This window comes from Notolabrus celidotus, chromosome 4 (genome assembly GCF_009762535.1).
Source record: "Notolabrus celidotus isolate fNotCel1 chromosome 4, fNotCel1.pri, whole genome shotgun sequence".
Classification (NCBI taxonomy): Eukaryota; Metazoa; Chordata; class Actinopteri; order Labriformes; family Labridae; genus Notolabrus; species Notolabrus celidotus.
The window spans coordinates 27,906,516-27,923,739 of record NC_048275.1 but is presented as its reverse complement, the minus strand read 5'-3'; the positions used below and the strand labels follow the sequence as shown (position 1 = coordinate 27,923,739).

Sequence of the window (17,224 nt, the reverse complement as noted above, 5' to 3'; positions counted from 1 at the left end):
GTTGTCAGATATTAACTGATGGGGTTTAAGATAGTCCCTTAAGGGCTATCACAGGGATTTACTGAAAACCACAAAGTGAACACTACCAACTGCTGAGCAACCAACTTTAACTTGATTGCAGGTTAAGTGTTCATTAATGTGTTCCATGACTTGCTAGCATATGGTTTTTTTTCCTGGTTATGTTAGTCTCCAGATAGTTTGACAGAAGCATTCCTGTGTCATTTTTGTCATGTCTTAATGACAGGTTGATCACTTACTGGCCCGAGTAAACTTGCTGTGGTCTTAAAAAAAAGCTGTCATACTTCTTACTTCAGCAGTAGTACAAGGCATAATATCAGGAAGTCATTTTAGACATTTTGAATTGTTTAACCATGTCCAAACCCAACCATTCCTTCAGTCCAAAAAAAAATGTTTTTCTTTGTTGCCCTGAAGTTCAAGTCATATATTCAAAATAGTAGAGTAACCTCAAAACAATTGAAACCAAAGTAAGTTAGAAAGTATGTTTAAATGTATTCCTCAACTCACTTTTCATAAATGATCAGTATCTAAAATAATACACACTTTAAAACTTTACATTTTTACAGCAATATTATACACATTTCAAGGACACTTTCAATGCTAACAGTTTATATCATTTAGTTTTCCATTTCAGTTCCTCCATGTTGTCGGGTAGTGGACAAACATGTCTCTCCCCAATTAACATTTTTTAAAGTTGCAATGTCAATGTCATTTTTTTTATTTTAATTTCAAAGTGAGAACAAATAATATAGAATAAGTTATTACTCTGTTGTTAAATAGCACATACAAGGAAGGAACAAAAACAAAGCTATTGTTAGCAATGCCATCTGGATTAAACAGTATGTCATCTTTGTTTCCTGATGTTTAATGAATGTTTAATCTGACATTTCTCTCATTTCTTTCTTTCTTTCTTTCTTTCTTTCTTTCTTTCTTTCTTTCTTTCTTTCTTTCTCTCTTTCTCTCTTTCTTTCAGTACTTATGTGATCACTAAAATAGACATATGAGATACATTTCCAAATATGACAGATGTTGCAGGATGAATTCATGATTCATGGGTAATGCACTGGAAGTGAGCTTTACTCCACATTCTGGTACCAAGCTGCAACCTCTGCTGTTGAAACTGAAGCCATGAAGAAATGCAAAAACGTGTGGTTAGTGTCCACTGAAGGCAGGCTCTGAAAGCTACGGAAATCCCCAATACATCCATGCTAACAGCCTAGTACAAACAACTGTTTTAGATCGAGTAGCTTATTCCTTTATTCGTACACACTGGGGGAATTCACCAAGAATGGATTGTGGGAGCTAATTGCACCAAGAATTGCGCATTCTTTGCCCCACTATCTGCTCCATTTCAAGTCTTATTCACAAAGCAAATTAGGCTAATGCTATTCATGCTCAGAAACGCACGCCCACAAAGTTCAACAGCTTGTGACTCAGATGAGCTGTGAGCACCTCTGCTCACCATTGCACAGAGCTGTGCTGTGCGCTCTCGTCCTGACGGCACTAAAGCCACAAATATGATGACTTGAATGGAGAGTTAAGTTCTTGTTTTATTATGGAGTCGATTCATGACAGATGTGATAAAATGTTAATATACATAAATATTTCCAATGTGCATAATGGTTCAGCCTGTGTTTGCATGGTTCAGCTGCACACAAACCCAGGCTAATGTAACCCCTGATTATTATGAAAATAGTCATGTCAAAGTAATAGAAACCAACTTTATGGATAGATCTATATCTTTTTGGTCCTCCAGAGGTGGAGTTGTTATGATCACTGAAAAGTTTGAGCATCACTACCCTTATAAGTACTTCAGCACATACCACCAACTCTCAGCAGAGGGTAAAGATTTCACTGTAACTGCAATATGAATGTATATTGGCTTATTCAAATGCAAACAACACAGGCACATAGTGATGCTATTTGCTCCACAGCTCTGCTTGTGGAGTATTTAACCCTTTGCAAGGGCTTTGGGAAAATCATTATGTCTTTTTGGCAGAGTTGCACAGATTTAGCGGGCACAAAAGCTGTGCAATCCCTTTGTGAATCATGCCCACTGCATGAATCCATTGTGAATTTATTTTGGCTTAGTGTAAAGCGCCAACCTACATAGGTAAGAATATGACTGAGTAAACTGACAGGTAGCATGTTGTAGCTGTTTGCCAGGAGTCAACTCCAGATTGAGCGAAAGTCAGTTGGAAAGTAGTTGGGCTTCAAAACATCTCTCCAGGAACCAATGGGTGAGATAATTGAGACTAAATCCATGTTTTATATAATCCATTTGTGGTCAAATGGGTTTTTGTACAATTAAATGCCTAAATTATCCTGAAAGTGTCACCTTTCAATATATTTTTGTAACGTGAGGGTTTGATGTGTGGTGGTTGGGTCACTCCATTAATAAGAACCAGCAGGAGGGACAACTTTCTTATGGCCCTGTCACACCTTGATGATTTAGCCAGCGTTTTCCCAATGTATCAAAATGCCCCTAAAATGCTGACATACGCTGAATTATCAGCGTATGTTTTTTTGAATTTTGGGCGTATACATAGCATATTCATAACTTTTGCCCAACTATAGTCCACTTGTGCAAAGCGCGTGTCAGCGTTATAACGCAGACGAAGTGTATAAAAAGGCTGCCGCTCGTGAATGACAATGTATAAGTTTTGAAATTAGATTCACTTGCATTGGTGATTAAAAAACGTGTGTGTTATTAAAAACTTGCAGTCTCTCTTTGTAAGAACATGATGAGCCGTGGACAGTGTCAGAGGAGTGAAACCAGCAGGAACACAGCTTTTGCTCTTCACAAGAAGTTACACTTATTGACTGCGCTTTCAAAAATGTAACATTTTGAACTTCAGTTAATTCAACAACAGCAGCTTTATCGTTGAACACCACCAGACTCATAAATGCTTGCTTCAGCTTCTGTTTCAGAGGCTCTGCTATTTGATACTGAGGGCTCCAAGGCTTCTCACACTCACACAGACGCAGACACACAGCTCTGTGAACGTGTGTCAATGAATCGCATAACTTATGGCAGGCGTATGCCGGACGTATGATCCATGCGCTTACTCTGGGTAATACGACGTATACCAGAGTGCTTCAGCGCGCTCTTAACTTATACAAAACTTACCTATAACTTATGCGATGTATGCCAGTGAACTCGCCAATTTTTTTATACGCCAGCATATGCTGACTTAATCGTCAAGGTGTGACAGGGCCATTAAGAGCGTTAAGCTTATATTTTCATGTATATCATCATGAATGAATGATGAGAATCTTTATGCTGGTATTCCATCTTGTGGGGAATATCTCACATTTACTAACAGCAAACACATGCCTTGGTGACATTATTGTTCTTGGAGTTCACGATGACATGAACAAAAAAAATACAGTTTTATTCAGTGTCAAAGAAAGTACATTCCCAAATGGCATCGATGTCAGGCTCGACTTTATTAACTGAGACACAGGCTGACACGTCCTTTCACAAAGAGCTGAAAACAACACATTGCATGAATATTTCAGGAGGAGCCTGTCACTCACACAATGTTACACCTGGCTAATTAGAACCCATATTTCATCATGCTGTTATGTGGAAAGTGCTGTATCAGTTTATGAATATGAATATGGATGGTTCTCTCCTCTCAGATGGCTGATGTGATTCTCTGGCCAGGTGCTGGAGGTGTGTGTGTGTGTGGTGTAGGTAGAGTTTGGATCAAATGCAGAGGGACCCTCGGTGATATTAAATACTTCTGCAACATGGCTGAGCTCAGGTACCATGGTAACCAGCCAGAACCTCCCCTCCCACCTGCAATACTTTAGTTGATCTCCTGTTCCCCATATACTTCAGAGCAGAGAGTCTGGACATGAACATGTTGCAGGAAGCGACTGGTCATCCAGCTCTATCAGACTCATCATTTTACACTTATTTTCTGCAGAGGTGTTGACATGCTGTACTGATGACAAAGTTCACATCACGGTCACATTATGAAAGCAATTTTTAGGGAGCAGCTCCCACCCTCCCTGTCCCCAACTCTCCCCTCTTCCTCTCTACTCTGCCTCCCCCTTTTCTCTTTGATGATAAGAAAAGTAACTTGAAAAAATTCCTATAACACAATGCTGTCATGACATGATTGAAAAAGGATTTTTTTTTTGATGTGTCAAAGAACGAGATCTAAGAGAAAATAATTTAGGTCAATCATAAATTATGTGTGTGTGTATGTGTGTGTGTGTGTGTGTGTGTGTGTGTGTGTGTGTGTGTGTGTGTGTGTGTGTGTGTGTGTGTGTGTGTCTGTATGTGTGGAAAGAAATTGTGTTTTTGCATGCATTATGTTTCTTAACACAGCCTGATGTATTTTCTCTGCTGCTCCTTGGCTGTTTGCCCAATCGGTTGGCTGCAGCCTCAGGACATGCACTAAAATAAGGCCTCTCTGCATGGATTATTCAAAACAGACCGAATCAGAATTTAATTACTATTTTTAAAGTAGTGTTGGTCCTGATAAACTGGGGCCTCCTCTGTTATATTATTTTATAAAACTCTGTTCTATTATTCTAAAGCACAATGCCCTTTCCACCACTAAGAATTCAGAGTGGTAAAAGATTATTAAAAAGGAAGAATAATGTAGTCCTCTGATGATCTATGTTCCCTTATTGAATATCGCTCCAAGCATCATTCAGCACTCATTACTACATAATTAGATCATCACCTAACTGTGTGTGTGAGATAAATTACAGATAACACACTGTGCTGTAACAAACTCAACACATTTACAAAAGTAATGTTATTCTCAGTCTAAACTCAGGGAGACTCAATCTGACAGATACACGCTAGACATTTGAAAGAAACTGCATGTTAAAAAATTTGGACCTGTCAGTGAATTTAAACTGTAGAGTGTAAAATTTGTTTTGACTGAGGATGAAAGCAGCAACCAACTTAAGCCAATAACAGCAAGATGAGATGCAAAGGAAATGTAAATGGGTAGAGTCCTGACGCCTACAACAAAATGTCATATTCCTCACTTTGTCTTGCTCGGATTTTTACAGGAAATCTGCAAAGAAATAGCTTAGTTGCAAGGTTCTTGTGGAAATAACTCATAGCTTGAGCTCTTCATCACTTCTCACGTGTGTTTACAATGAATGAAGACCAGCCAGACATGCGGCAGATATGTCTTTTAATGTGTGCCTGTCTTTGATAAATTGTGTCTATAAAAAGTACAGATCTTTACAGGCTGATAAATAGACAGAGATTAAAACCAAGACTTTTCTTGGACCCCTTAATTTTTTATATTAAACTTGTTTAAGCCCAACTTACCTGACCTGGGGTCCGTTTCACAAAGCAGGTTTAGTGAAAACTCTGAGTTTGTTAACCCTGAAATGAGGGAAACTCTGAGTTTTCCGTTTCACAAAGGGAGGTAACTCAAACCAGAGAAAGAGGGGTAACTCTAGCCTGTTTCACAGAGGGAGGTAACTTAAACTCTCGGTCAGTTACCGTAGTAACAGACTCTATGGACCTAATCTGGTCGGGACCAGGTTTTTCTTAATGAACCTCGAGTTTCTCTCAGTCTCCGCCCCCTTTCAGCCACACACAGTATTTGATTTCCTCATTCATTCAGTCGGCAGGCGAGTTTTGGCATAACGTATTTCTGCTGTCTGTTATTTAAAAAAACAATTCAGAAATCAATCAGTAGGCCTATATTAGGTGCAAACTTTTTTCACTAAAATGGCATGTCCTTTTGTTAATGATCCCGTGGATGAAGGTGCAGCATTATTGCGCAGAGAATTACATATTCGTCAGGAGATGATAATCAGACCGTGCATAGATATTTTAGCATTTCCGGACAATTATCTTTTTGAGCGGTACCGTTTTACTTCACAGTCGATCATCTACATACACAACCTAATCAGTCCGTACATTCGCAACATTACCCACCGTAGTCGTTCTTTTACATCCCAGCAGATATTGTGTGTTGCTCTGTGTTTTTTTGCAAATGGGAGTTTTTTGTATAATGTTGGAGATGCAGAGCACTTAAGTAAGGCCACTGTATGCAGGGCGGTCAGAAAAGTGTGCCTCGCCCTGAAACGGCTACTGAACACCTTCATCGTTTTCTCGGGACATAAACCGGTCAGAGTCGTCAAGGAGGAGTTCCACAGGATTGCAGGTGAATGGTGTAGAGATCTGTTAAATTCATTTTAAATTATATTCTGTTAATAACATTGTGCTGCAACCTCAGACTGGGATTAGTAATTTTAATTTATTTTAGGATTTCCCAGTGTGATTGGCTGCATAGATGGCACACAAATCCCCATCACGGCTCCCTCACATAATGAGGCGGATTATGTTAACAGGAAGTCCATTCACAGCATAAATATGCAGGTAAATGTAGATTGACTACTGTTTCAAAATGTTAAAGACTGCATCATAGTTCAACATCTGTCATTCTCTGCACTGTCAAGATCATATGTGATGCTGCCTACATCATTTCCAATGTTGAGGCCAAGTGGCCTGGGTCTGTCCACGACTCAAGGATGTATCGTGAGTCTAACCTGAGCAACAGACTGCAACGTGGTAAGCAGCCTAAAGATTTGCACAATATAATTCACTTGTCTCCCTCTTTTAATATACTCTAATGTATCCACTATACATTACAGGAGAGTTTGATGGCCTTCTGCTGGGTGACAGGGGTTACCCATGCCAACCAAGGCTGCTGACCCCTTACCCTGACCCTGAACCAGGCCCCCAACAGAACTTCAACCGGGCTCACTGCAGGACGAGAGCCCGGGTGGAGATGACCATAGGCCTGTTGAAAGCCCGTTTCCAGTGCCTACGTCACCTCAGGGTGACCCCTGAGAGGGCCTGTGATATTATTGTGGCATGTGTTGTTCTTCATAATATTGCCACTATTTGAGGAGAGCAACACCCTGCCCTACAAATAGAAGCTGATGATGAGCACCCCATCCACCTGCCAGCTATGCAGGATGGCAGAGCAGTCAGAGACCCGCATCCACTTCAGAGATTAAGACAATATCATCACCACTACCACCACCAACACAGCAGCAGTCAAATAAAAACACAATACAAATTTAATTTGGTCTTCTTTATTTCCTACAAATACAAGAGATAGTTTAGTTAATGTTCCCGTAATTAACATAATTAACATAATTCACCTGTGACCATGCACCCACCTCTAACTTGTGCTCTAGTAATTCAATTTCGAGATCTGCCCTTCTCATCTGGCGGTCCAAGAACTGAATTTCCTTGTTGGTTTTCTCTATTTTTTTCAGAAGAAATATTTTATAGATGTCTTTCACTGGTAACTGGGAATACATAAGGAGGACATTAAAATATACAGTTGCACATGAATTCCACAGAATGCACCTCTGGTGTTTACTGAACATCCACCTCACTGTGTCAATCTGTGCAGTTGAAGTTGAGGGACCCTCCTGCTGCTGCCCAGCCATGCCCTGTTAAAAAGGATGACAATGTGTTAATACTTCAGTGTAGGCTAAATGTCACACTCTATTTTCCACCAGAATGTTAAGAAATGTGAATGGCAAGAGAAATAGCAATAAGATATCAAGTTACCTCTATAGGCCTTTCTGGTTCCCCCTCTGTGAAGGCAGCAGACAAAGTCTCCTCGTACTCTTCATCCAAGATGAGTGATATGTCTCAGTATACTTAAACCACCATTTGGCTAAATATTTAGGAGTATTGCCTACTTAAAGTTACAAGGTCTGTTGTGGCGTGAGGGGGCTCCACCAGGCAGATAGCACCATCAGAATCTGTTGGGAAATAAATATTTGTATGAATACGCTTAAAAAAAAGTTATATAGGCCTAGGAATATTACATGTTATAAAGGCACTTGTGTCTTGGGGGGTGGGCTCAGAGGATGAGCTCCCTCCAGGGATTCCCTCAGTCGCTGGCCTTCCAAAATTCTGGCTCAGGGCCAGCTCCTCTGCCTCCATTAGAGGTGGCGATGCTCAGCCGCCACCCGTTTTACGGGCATCTGCTTTCTTTCTGTTGACTGAGTAGAAGTCTGTGTTAGTTTAAATAGGCATATTTTTTTAACAGAACATGATATAGATGAAAATACATGCATGTGTGTGAAAACAGCATTATGTTGGGGATAAAACAACTGCACAGTCAAACAGCCACTTAATATTTACTTTACAATGTAAAACATGATGATGAACATGATGTAAAAAATGAGGTAGCCCCATGATATTATGCCGAGGTCTTACCTGTTTGAACAATGTTTTTATATTTCATCCTAAGCTGCTGCCAGGTGCGCTTCTCCCCCGCGGGATTGCACCTAAATGAAATAAATTAATAGGCTAACATTCAAGCAGTTTCCCCCTATGATTGCAAAGGACTACATTTAAACGTACGCATTGACCCGAGCCGCAATGTTCTCCTATGCCGTCTCCCTCTGTTTGGCACCTGCAGTAGTATTGAATTTTTTTTTGAAAACATGCTCAAACTCGCCATATGAGCGAATAAGGATGTCCAGTTCCAGTGGGGTGAAAAATGCCGCCCTCTTCTTCTCCATTGCCATGGTAACTCGTCGAATCGGGGCTCCATTGATGTTGTCTTTTTAAAGTTGTGGTGCACGCGCTTAACCCCAGGTGAAACTACTCCAAGTTGATCTAACTAACTCAAATCAGCTGTTGTGGAACCGAAAACACAGAGTTTGCTATCTCAGATTAGATCAACTAAGAGTTCAGGGTTAGACTCAGAGTTTGTTGAACCTGCTTTGGGAAACGGACCCCTGATGTGTTATTAAGAGGACCAGACAGAGCTAGCATTCAAATGGGATTCAAGAAACTCAGTTATACAGCAAAAATACAGGTAATCTAAAAATGAAGCATTAATCTCACCTGAATATCATGTTTGACTTACTTTCAGATGTCTGTGCTTATTTTCTTTTCTTCTGTTTGCGAATGTTTTGTTGTTGTTGTGAAGTACGCTGCTGCTGTGACTGAGTTCAGTTGTATTTGAAGTTGATTGAGTTTTTCATTAGAGAAGAAGGTATTCATCAATCCTTAGACACCCTGGTGTTCTTGACCTAAGTTTTACCTTTACTTGGTCCAAGTCAGTGTGAATGTGATGCAGATTTTACACAGTGTATGTGTTTGTTTGGGACTGATCATGATTCATTTTCAATCTACTACTGTTACACACAATGTGCAACAGATCTGGGACTCACTGTATGAAATAGCACCCTGTCTAGGCAGCATACTACAGAGCAGGATTCATGCTGAACAGCTCACTTGCTGCAAGACTGCTAAAGGTCAGGATGAGAGATGAGTACAGAGATTATTGATGTTCTTTACTGATATCACCTTGGTTCATTTAAGAAGCCTTGTTCGTGTTGTCCTCGTAAGATGTATATTTAACATCCGCTACAAAATATTTTTGATTGTGTTTTAATATTCAGATTTATTAGCTCTTTAACCCTCTCTTTGATCATCCCAAGGCTGCAGCTGAGACGTTATGTCTACATCTTTCCCAAAGAAGAAGAAGAAGAATACTGCTCAGCATTTAACACTTAAGCTACAGTTTTGCCAATCTCTCATTGCCCATCATCGCCTATTGACTGAGGGCATTATGTCTTTGCTCGCTTCTGGAGGTTAGAGTTTTAAGACATCCAGATAAGACTTCCTTTATGTCCCATTTATGTCTACAATGTAAATGCTGTCATCTCTTGGCCTCTTAGCCATTGCATCCCTTGTAGTGGCATCCTTTCATCTGAGGTCTCAGTTTGACAGTAAGTTACACAGAGGTCTCACTCTGTCTTACTTGTGAGCCTGGGATGATTATTTCAGATGCATACCAGGTATTTCTGGTGTTGGAAAATTGATACCTGAAGTTTAAGATTTTTAAACTGATTGTTAGCTTCACTTGTATGCATATATCTGTTTATAGAGTAAATAAATTGTCAGATTTACACAGATGGGAGCTGGGATGTCATTACAGTAATATGCGTTCCACCTGATTTTGCTCTCCTTGCTGATACATGATTGGTTAACACTACCCAGACTACAAATTACTTCAAAACAGTACAGGTTCTACAGTACAGATTCTGTGGTATTTCTTCTTGTACTTAATACCCGTCTCTCTAACGGATCTACTGGCTGTGTAAGATGCTTGTTTCTGATTGGCCAAAAACCCCTGACAACGGTTATTAGCTTTCACTAGCATGAGCAAACTGATAACACATCATGTCAATTCAATCTGCGGAAAGAGTTCTCGCATATTCTGCTTTTGCTTGTTAACACAACAGACCGTAAGGTTTGGTAAAACCATTAGTTTCCATTAGCATCAAAACAATGTGGCTGAAATGTTAGTTTAGGTTAGCATAACTACCTGCTAACCATACATTATCCCTTACTTAAAGCTCCTGTGAGGAACTTTGATCCCTGGACAAAGTGGGACAGTCAATCTCTTTTCGTATCTGGTCTAAATGAATAATTATTGTCTTCTTCTTCATTTTAAATGTCAAACGTTCACAACAATAAATAATACTATTTCATAGGATTTATATAGCGCTTTTCTTAATACTCAAAGTTGCACAACAAATCTGTGTTGTTGAAAATTTATAAAAAAGCTGTTTCAGCAAGTTTGGTAATTGCTTGTTCTGACATCTGAGGCAGGAGTAACAGGTATTTAAAGTAGCGTCTTGTTTCTATCGTAGATCACATTGAGTCAACAGTATTGACCACAGGTCTATTTCCAGCAGCAAAAATACTCCTCGCTGGAGCCTTAAGTAGAAGATTGTACCTCTTCCATTACAGGAGAAACAAGTCAGATGTGCCTATCATTAATGGGGCTTGTAAAGGTCATCCATCGAACATCACTCCCACTTTGTGTTTACAGAGTCTCTTCAAGAGCTTAGAAAAGGCTGAAAATAAGGGATCAAACATAGAACAGCAGAGGGAGGGTGAAGCGTGATACCTCTCAGTCATCTCATGCCCTTTAGGATGGTTCCTGCATTTTATGGTTCACAAGGCTTTTGCTTTCACCAGGCTGAATTGTGCAGATTCGGGCCTTTCCCTCTCAATTCACAATCCCACTTAAGGGAACCACTTTATGTAAGCGCACAGATGGGCTGTTATGCTCCTGGAAATCTATCCCCTGTGAGCCAAGACATCAAGTTCAACCTTATGCATGAAGGCTACCCCCATCTCTGTCTCTTACCCTGTCCTTTACTGTCTCTCTCTGCCCACATCCTCCATAATCTCTGTCGCTCAATTTACTCTTTTGAGGAGGCTGCAGGGGATGAGTGTTCTGCAAACAGGCCTCCTCCTCCTCTTCTTACAACACACTGACCTTGCTAACTGAGGGCTCGCTGCCTGCCCCATCCAGTGACCCTTGCCAATTTCAAATCTGAAGGACAAGCTGTCACTCTGTCACTTCTTCATTGAGTGTTTCCTTGGACCACAGTTACTTTGGCCAGACCGTCATGGTCCTGTCACCCTGCCAGAAAAGTCCAGTGATCCCCTGGGTGTCCAGCAGCTTCTTTCAGACTTCAGTGAGAGCATATACAGCTATTTAAAACTGGTTAGGTGAAGAGTAACAATAAAAAAACCTTTTGAATAAAAGTTTGCTGGAATATGGAAGAAAAAATGAACTCAAAGTCAGATAAAAAAAATGCTGCTAAGACAGAACACTGTAAAAAAAAAAAAAAGCTTAAAAAACATTATCTTTTTGTCTAGGACTATTACTTTTTTTAAGATTTAGCTCAGATCCTGCAGAGACTGAAACTTGCCGCCCATCCCAGGGGCTCAGCTTGATGTGTACGATGTTGTGGAAGTATCTCACAGACACCTCCTGTGAGCAGACAGCTCTCTGCTGCGTACAACAGATGCAAAGACATCAAACTGAAAAACACTGCTGGCTAAAGCCTATTAAACTAACATTGTGTGCTTTTTGGTTTTGTGTTGTGCTAGGTGCCTTCACAGATGTTCTGCATTTCAACAAAGGAATGTTTTTGTTCAAAGATGCTTGGCTGATGAAAGACTAAAATCTAACAAATCTTCTATATCAGTTACTGCTAGTTGTCGTTGTAATTGCCAATAAGGCTATGCTTTGGCAGGAGAGCGATGACTCAATATGTAGCACTATAAGTAGGATATGATTCAATATTTTGGGATATATTGTAGTATTGTGAGATGCATGACAGTGCCTGTTTCCTATGTGTTTCGAAAAAGTGCTTTGTGCTTGCTTCTTCCTGTGTCAAATGCGGTGTGTGTATAAAATACAAGTGTCATGGGTGGACAGCGGATAGCTAGGGGTGACCATACTCCTTAAAATTTGATACGATTGTCTATTTGCCTCATCATTGGTGGAAATAGTGTTATAATTAACTATTAGGGCTAGTAGGGAATAAATACCCCACCTTGAAATGGCAATGTGTGACAGCCTACAGCACCCACCAGTTATACTATGAAAATGTTTGAAATATAGATATTTGCATGCAAGTGCAGATAAAAAAACCATTTTAGGGTAACACAAATCAACCCGAGTAACACATTTTCTCCATGCCCTGCCAATCAGAGTTTCGTGACTGCCTTGAATGCATCAACAATTATTGATCTACCTCTGTTCAACAAATATACATTTTAAAAGTTGTTCCATGAGGACAGACTTAACAAAGTTATCATGATGTTGTTATTTTGGCAAACTTAGGACCCTTTAATTGCAACTAAATCACTTGAAAATAAGTTTCCTATTTGGGTTCATACCGCTGAAGAAGGAGAGAATTAAGACTCTGTAGTGGTATTTTCAACTGTTGAACTGAAAACATATTTGAAACAGATGAACAAGTGCTACCCTGGGGGATGTAATGGACCAAAAATGACAATGATTATGTTACAGATATAATGCTAGAAGGAGAATAAGGTCCTAGCTGGAAGTTGTTTACGGCTAACTGCTTGCTTTATGCTGTTGGAAATCATTTATCCCATCTAAATGACAAAAAAAGAAAGATAAATCTCTTTAATTATGGCCTTTTTTAGTAATTTAGTTCAAACAGAGAACATAAGTATGAAGTTCATTCTGTTGAATAACTGGTAAAAAAATTCTCACAGGAGCTTTAATGCATTGAATTTAAGAGAGCTCAAGTTCAGTCTGTTACTGCAGCCTTTAGAAATGTGTGAAACAACTGCAGCTTCTCAATCCTGCTATTTTCCTCCAGAGAACAGAGCTTGTTGAAGAACCAAACAATACAATTAAAACTTTTACTACTTGTTTCTAATGTTAAAGTCCTCTATCACCTTCATTACAGGTCACAGCAGGCTACGAGCATTCATTTCAGCTGGAACAACAACAACCACACAAAAGGAAAAGTTGTGATAGAAATATGTATAGAGCTTTGTTTTTAAAATAAGATTATGTTTTATGTTATATAAACCATTGTTGGGCCAGGCCCTTTTACCACTGTTTAAACGTGACAGCAAACAGATGCTGGTGTTTTCTATAAGTGCCACATGTTTGAGTCATTTATGATACAGTGCGGCATAGTGATGACATGTAGCGTGACAAAAAACCTCAAGACAGTAGTGGTTCATCATTTCACATGCTAACACCAGCTGGCTTCTGAAGGACAAAGCAAAAACTTCATGTTCTTCAGTATCACTAGAAAGTGGAAATAAGTACCTCAAATAACCCAAATGTGGAATTTCTGCATATAAATGTATTTTGTTAATATACATTGCCTATAAGCTATACGTATTATTGTATTAGAAAACTGATACATTTTGAGTATGCTGGAGAATACTGCAAAAAAACAGCTGCATGTTTTCTTCCAGCCTGTTTTTATGTAAACATTTCAGCAGAAAATATTTGCCATGCAAGCCTGAGCAAATTAGAATTTCTCGCTCTCATCCTCTCCACTCTCTCCACCCACCCATTCTGTCCTCCTACCATATGCATCCCAAAATGATCAGCGAATCTGCTGCCGGAGCCATTTACACTTGCATTTTCCCACACACATTGCTGCTCATTACAATGAACTGGAGTAGCGTTCTTCTCTTTACCATAGAGCTGCAGGCTGGATGATGTTAATAAATGCTAATGTTTGTGGATTTTAACCTTTCGTTCCAGGACATGCAGGATGGGTCTATTTTTACACATTGAATTTGCCACATAGCTGCTTCTGGCACAACTTATGTACAAAAATACAACCTTATTTCACATTCTGACATGGCAGCCTTTCTGCTCTGGGGTCACACTCAGGGTATGAAGCTCAAATACAGTTACATATCACACTGCAATAATAAATCGAACTAAGAGAATTATTTCAACCTCTTTTGGGTAGTTTAGTTTGTGGAAAGACACTTAAAAGTCAAATCCAGGGGGTTATTTAGCCAGTTTACGTCTAAACATATTTCATACCTTGAAGGCTGCTGCATACATTAGCACTTAGCACATCCTAGCTAATTTTAGTACCTGGTAGTGTTACATGAAATGATTAGTCTTACATTTTCAGCAAACAGTTTTGTAGCAAACAAAAGGAGAAAAGGTTTCTGTCTCCTCCTAATAAAACCTAATCACTTTAAACATATCGCCCCTATTAAATGACTACTTACTTAATACGTCATTCATTTTAAACTGGGTTTTGATTGAGAATAATGATTCCATTGTAAACTGTCCATTAGGGCCTGTGTCCACTGCAGGCTGTTGTTGCACTTGCAACGCTTACTTCAAATACAATACCAATACAGTTCAGCATTTTCTGTTTAAGGTTGCTGCTCCCTCAGCACTCTCAGTTAAAAATTGTTCAATTTTGGAACACTGCCATGTTCGTCATTGTCAATTCTCCAATACCAACCAATCAAAATCAAGAAAGGGTGGGACTTCTGATATCAACTTTGTCAACAACAGTGGCAGAGGTCCATGTGGAGGAGAAATTAGCACTACCCATGCTCTTTGTTCAAGGGTACAATGTCTACAGCTGCTGCAAATCCCACATTATTTCAGTTGTTTCCAAAATGTTCTTGTGAAATTCCATTAAAAAAAGCTGGAGAGCTGCCAGCTAAAAAAAAGCTCTCAGTGGACACAGGCCCTTACACTCACAGTTTGAGTCACATCCAAAGTAATATCTGTAGTTTTCTTATGTGGAAACTTAGCTGCTCTTACTCACTGAACATTTCCACTGTTGGAGAAGTAAACAAAGTGTGGAAGACCGCATGATTTAGCCCTGCTCCTGATTAAGTTTTTCTGCCTCATCACTGCCAGAGTCACTGTCAGGGGGATTTCCATTTATCAGTCCTTGAACACAGCTGTACCCCTTACTGTGTTCTGTTAAGTGTTTACTTCATGCACCATCTATAATTTTGGAGATTTCTCTGTTGCGGCTACCAGCTCTTGCCTTTAACCTCTTCTTTCTTTCCTCCATTTTTATTCTCTTTTTTGGGATTTTCCCACTGTGAACAGATGTCGTATTTAACAGACTTTGATCTTTCCATGCATTGAGACGATTGCAGTTAGTCCTCCAGAGTCTGTGGTTAGAGTCTCAGCCCAAGTAACTGTTATCAAGAAAAAACAGATCATTGCTGAGATGTTTTTATGTAACCACCAAATAATTCAAGTTGTCAATACAGCCATGTAACAAGTAGTGTTGACATGAAATATGGTCCCATGTCCTTTATGTTTGCCGACCAATTAGTACATTATCAAATACAGCAGTACAACAATATAATGGGGATGGATTTTCCAACCTGAGGACCCATTAAAGGAATATGTCCATCTTGTTAGTGTGTTGTCACCTTTCATCTTCATTAGGTGCTTCATTGTATGCCGGTATGATTAACCCTTCATAACATCAGGCCGTGATTGCTTAGTCATTCATTCTCCTCCAGTTTAACAATTTCAGCAAGACAATATTTCATGAGCAAGCATATACTTCAATTTGATTAGGTCAAATCTTCACTAATCTTGTTTCAGAATTCCTTGGCTGAGTGATTTTATATAATGTGCTCTTTGTTATCTATCAATCAACCAGTGAACACAGGAGAAAATCTATAAAAAAACCAATCCCTTGAGAACATATTACATTTGAAACCCTGTCTCAGTGTTAATTGAAACATCTCTCTTTGGTGGGATAGCATATAACTTATTTTCAGACCTGACACAGTAATATATTTTCCATCTTGTTCTGTTGAAGTCAGTGCTGTGGAGCGTCACACACAAGCAGACTGGAATTGCAAAACTTTATGGCATTTGTAATTGTTGGAATGAAAGTGGTTTCCAGAGGCCAGCATGAACACAGTATTAGATGCCAGGATATGCTCATACTAAGGGACGGTTGATGGACTGCAGTGCGCCAGACTTTCATGCAAAAGGCATTTGAAAACTTGTTACCAACAATTTTAACACTTTTCCTTTTCTTACAGACGATGTGCAATATTCTAGGAAAAGTAGATCTACACCACTTGTATGCCATTAACAAAAATATAAAGCCAGGCAATTCCAATCAGTTCATTAACTCTGCGAAATGGCTAACATCCCCAGTCTGAAGCCACTCTCTGACTGTTTGGCAGAGACCTTTTTCCTTTTTTTTTTTTATCACTTTCTGTGTGAACGATTGCAATAAGGTCTTGTCAGTGGTACCAATCCCAGCCCTGCACAGGCTCAAATAAAAATCCGCCACCAGTGGGAATGTCAATCCTGACCCATTTTCACTGGCTCCAGGCATAGACTGTATAAAAAGTAGATGCAGCCATCATGCAGTCACTTACTGGTTTGTGAACTGCTGTTTTGATGCCTCAAATGTAGCACTAATTCTCTATTTTTTTTTCAGGAGCAAATGGTGGCCATACTTGGACCAGAGGGTGGAGCTTGAGACGAGTGAGGGGTTGGTACAGTAAACACTGTATGCTTTATTTTGTTCCTGTGTTTTGTCTTGTATACATTATTATGGCTAACATGTCTTTGGGTCCCCTGAAAGACCCATTAACCTAAATTTTTTCATTATCAGTTTAAAGGCTGGAGGCAGATACAGTACCAGCTTGGCTCTGTCCAAGGGTAATAAAATGCAGCTAGCAGCATCTCCAAGATAATTAAGACATGGTGTCTTGATTGTATTAATGAGTATAAATGACAAGTTGTTGTTCAAGGGGATTTTTGTGGCAGACTATTTCCTGGGGATATGTTGTCACACAAGGACTGACAAGCAGACACTCTCCAGATCCTAAAGTGTGTTGGCTGCT

The 17,224-nt window shown here is 39.6% G+C and overlaps 1 protein-coding gene and 1 long non-coding RNA gene across 2 annotated transcripts; one reads left to right on the top strand and one right to left on the bottom strand.

Annotated features, from left to right (window-relative positions):
- The first annotated feature begins 6,507 nt into the window (after positions 1-6,507).
- LOC117811902 (putative nuclease HARBI1) lies at positions 6,508-7,005 on the top strand. Its single transcript, XM_034682397.1, has 2 exons — positions 6,508-6,580; positions 6,664-7,005. Exons 1-2 carry the CDS (start codon positions 6,541-6,543, stop codon positions 6,918-6,920), a joined length of 297 nt encoding a protein of 98 aa, XP_034538288.1. The 5' UTR covers positions 6,508-6,540; the 3' UTR covers positions 6,921-7,005.
- A 274-nt stretch (positions 7,006-7,279) lies between these two features.
- Positions 7,280-7,974, bottom strand: LOC117811903. Its single transcript, XR_004631079.1, has 4 exons — positions 7,861-7,974; positions 7,598-7,794; positions 7,420-7,476; positions 7,280-7,329 (listed from the first exon to the last, which is right to left on the bottom strand). It is a non-coding gene; the product is annotated as an uncharacterized LOC117811903 (long non-coding RNA).
- Positions 7,975-17,224: the final 9,250 nt, after the last annotated feature.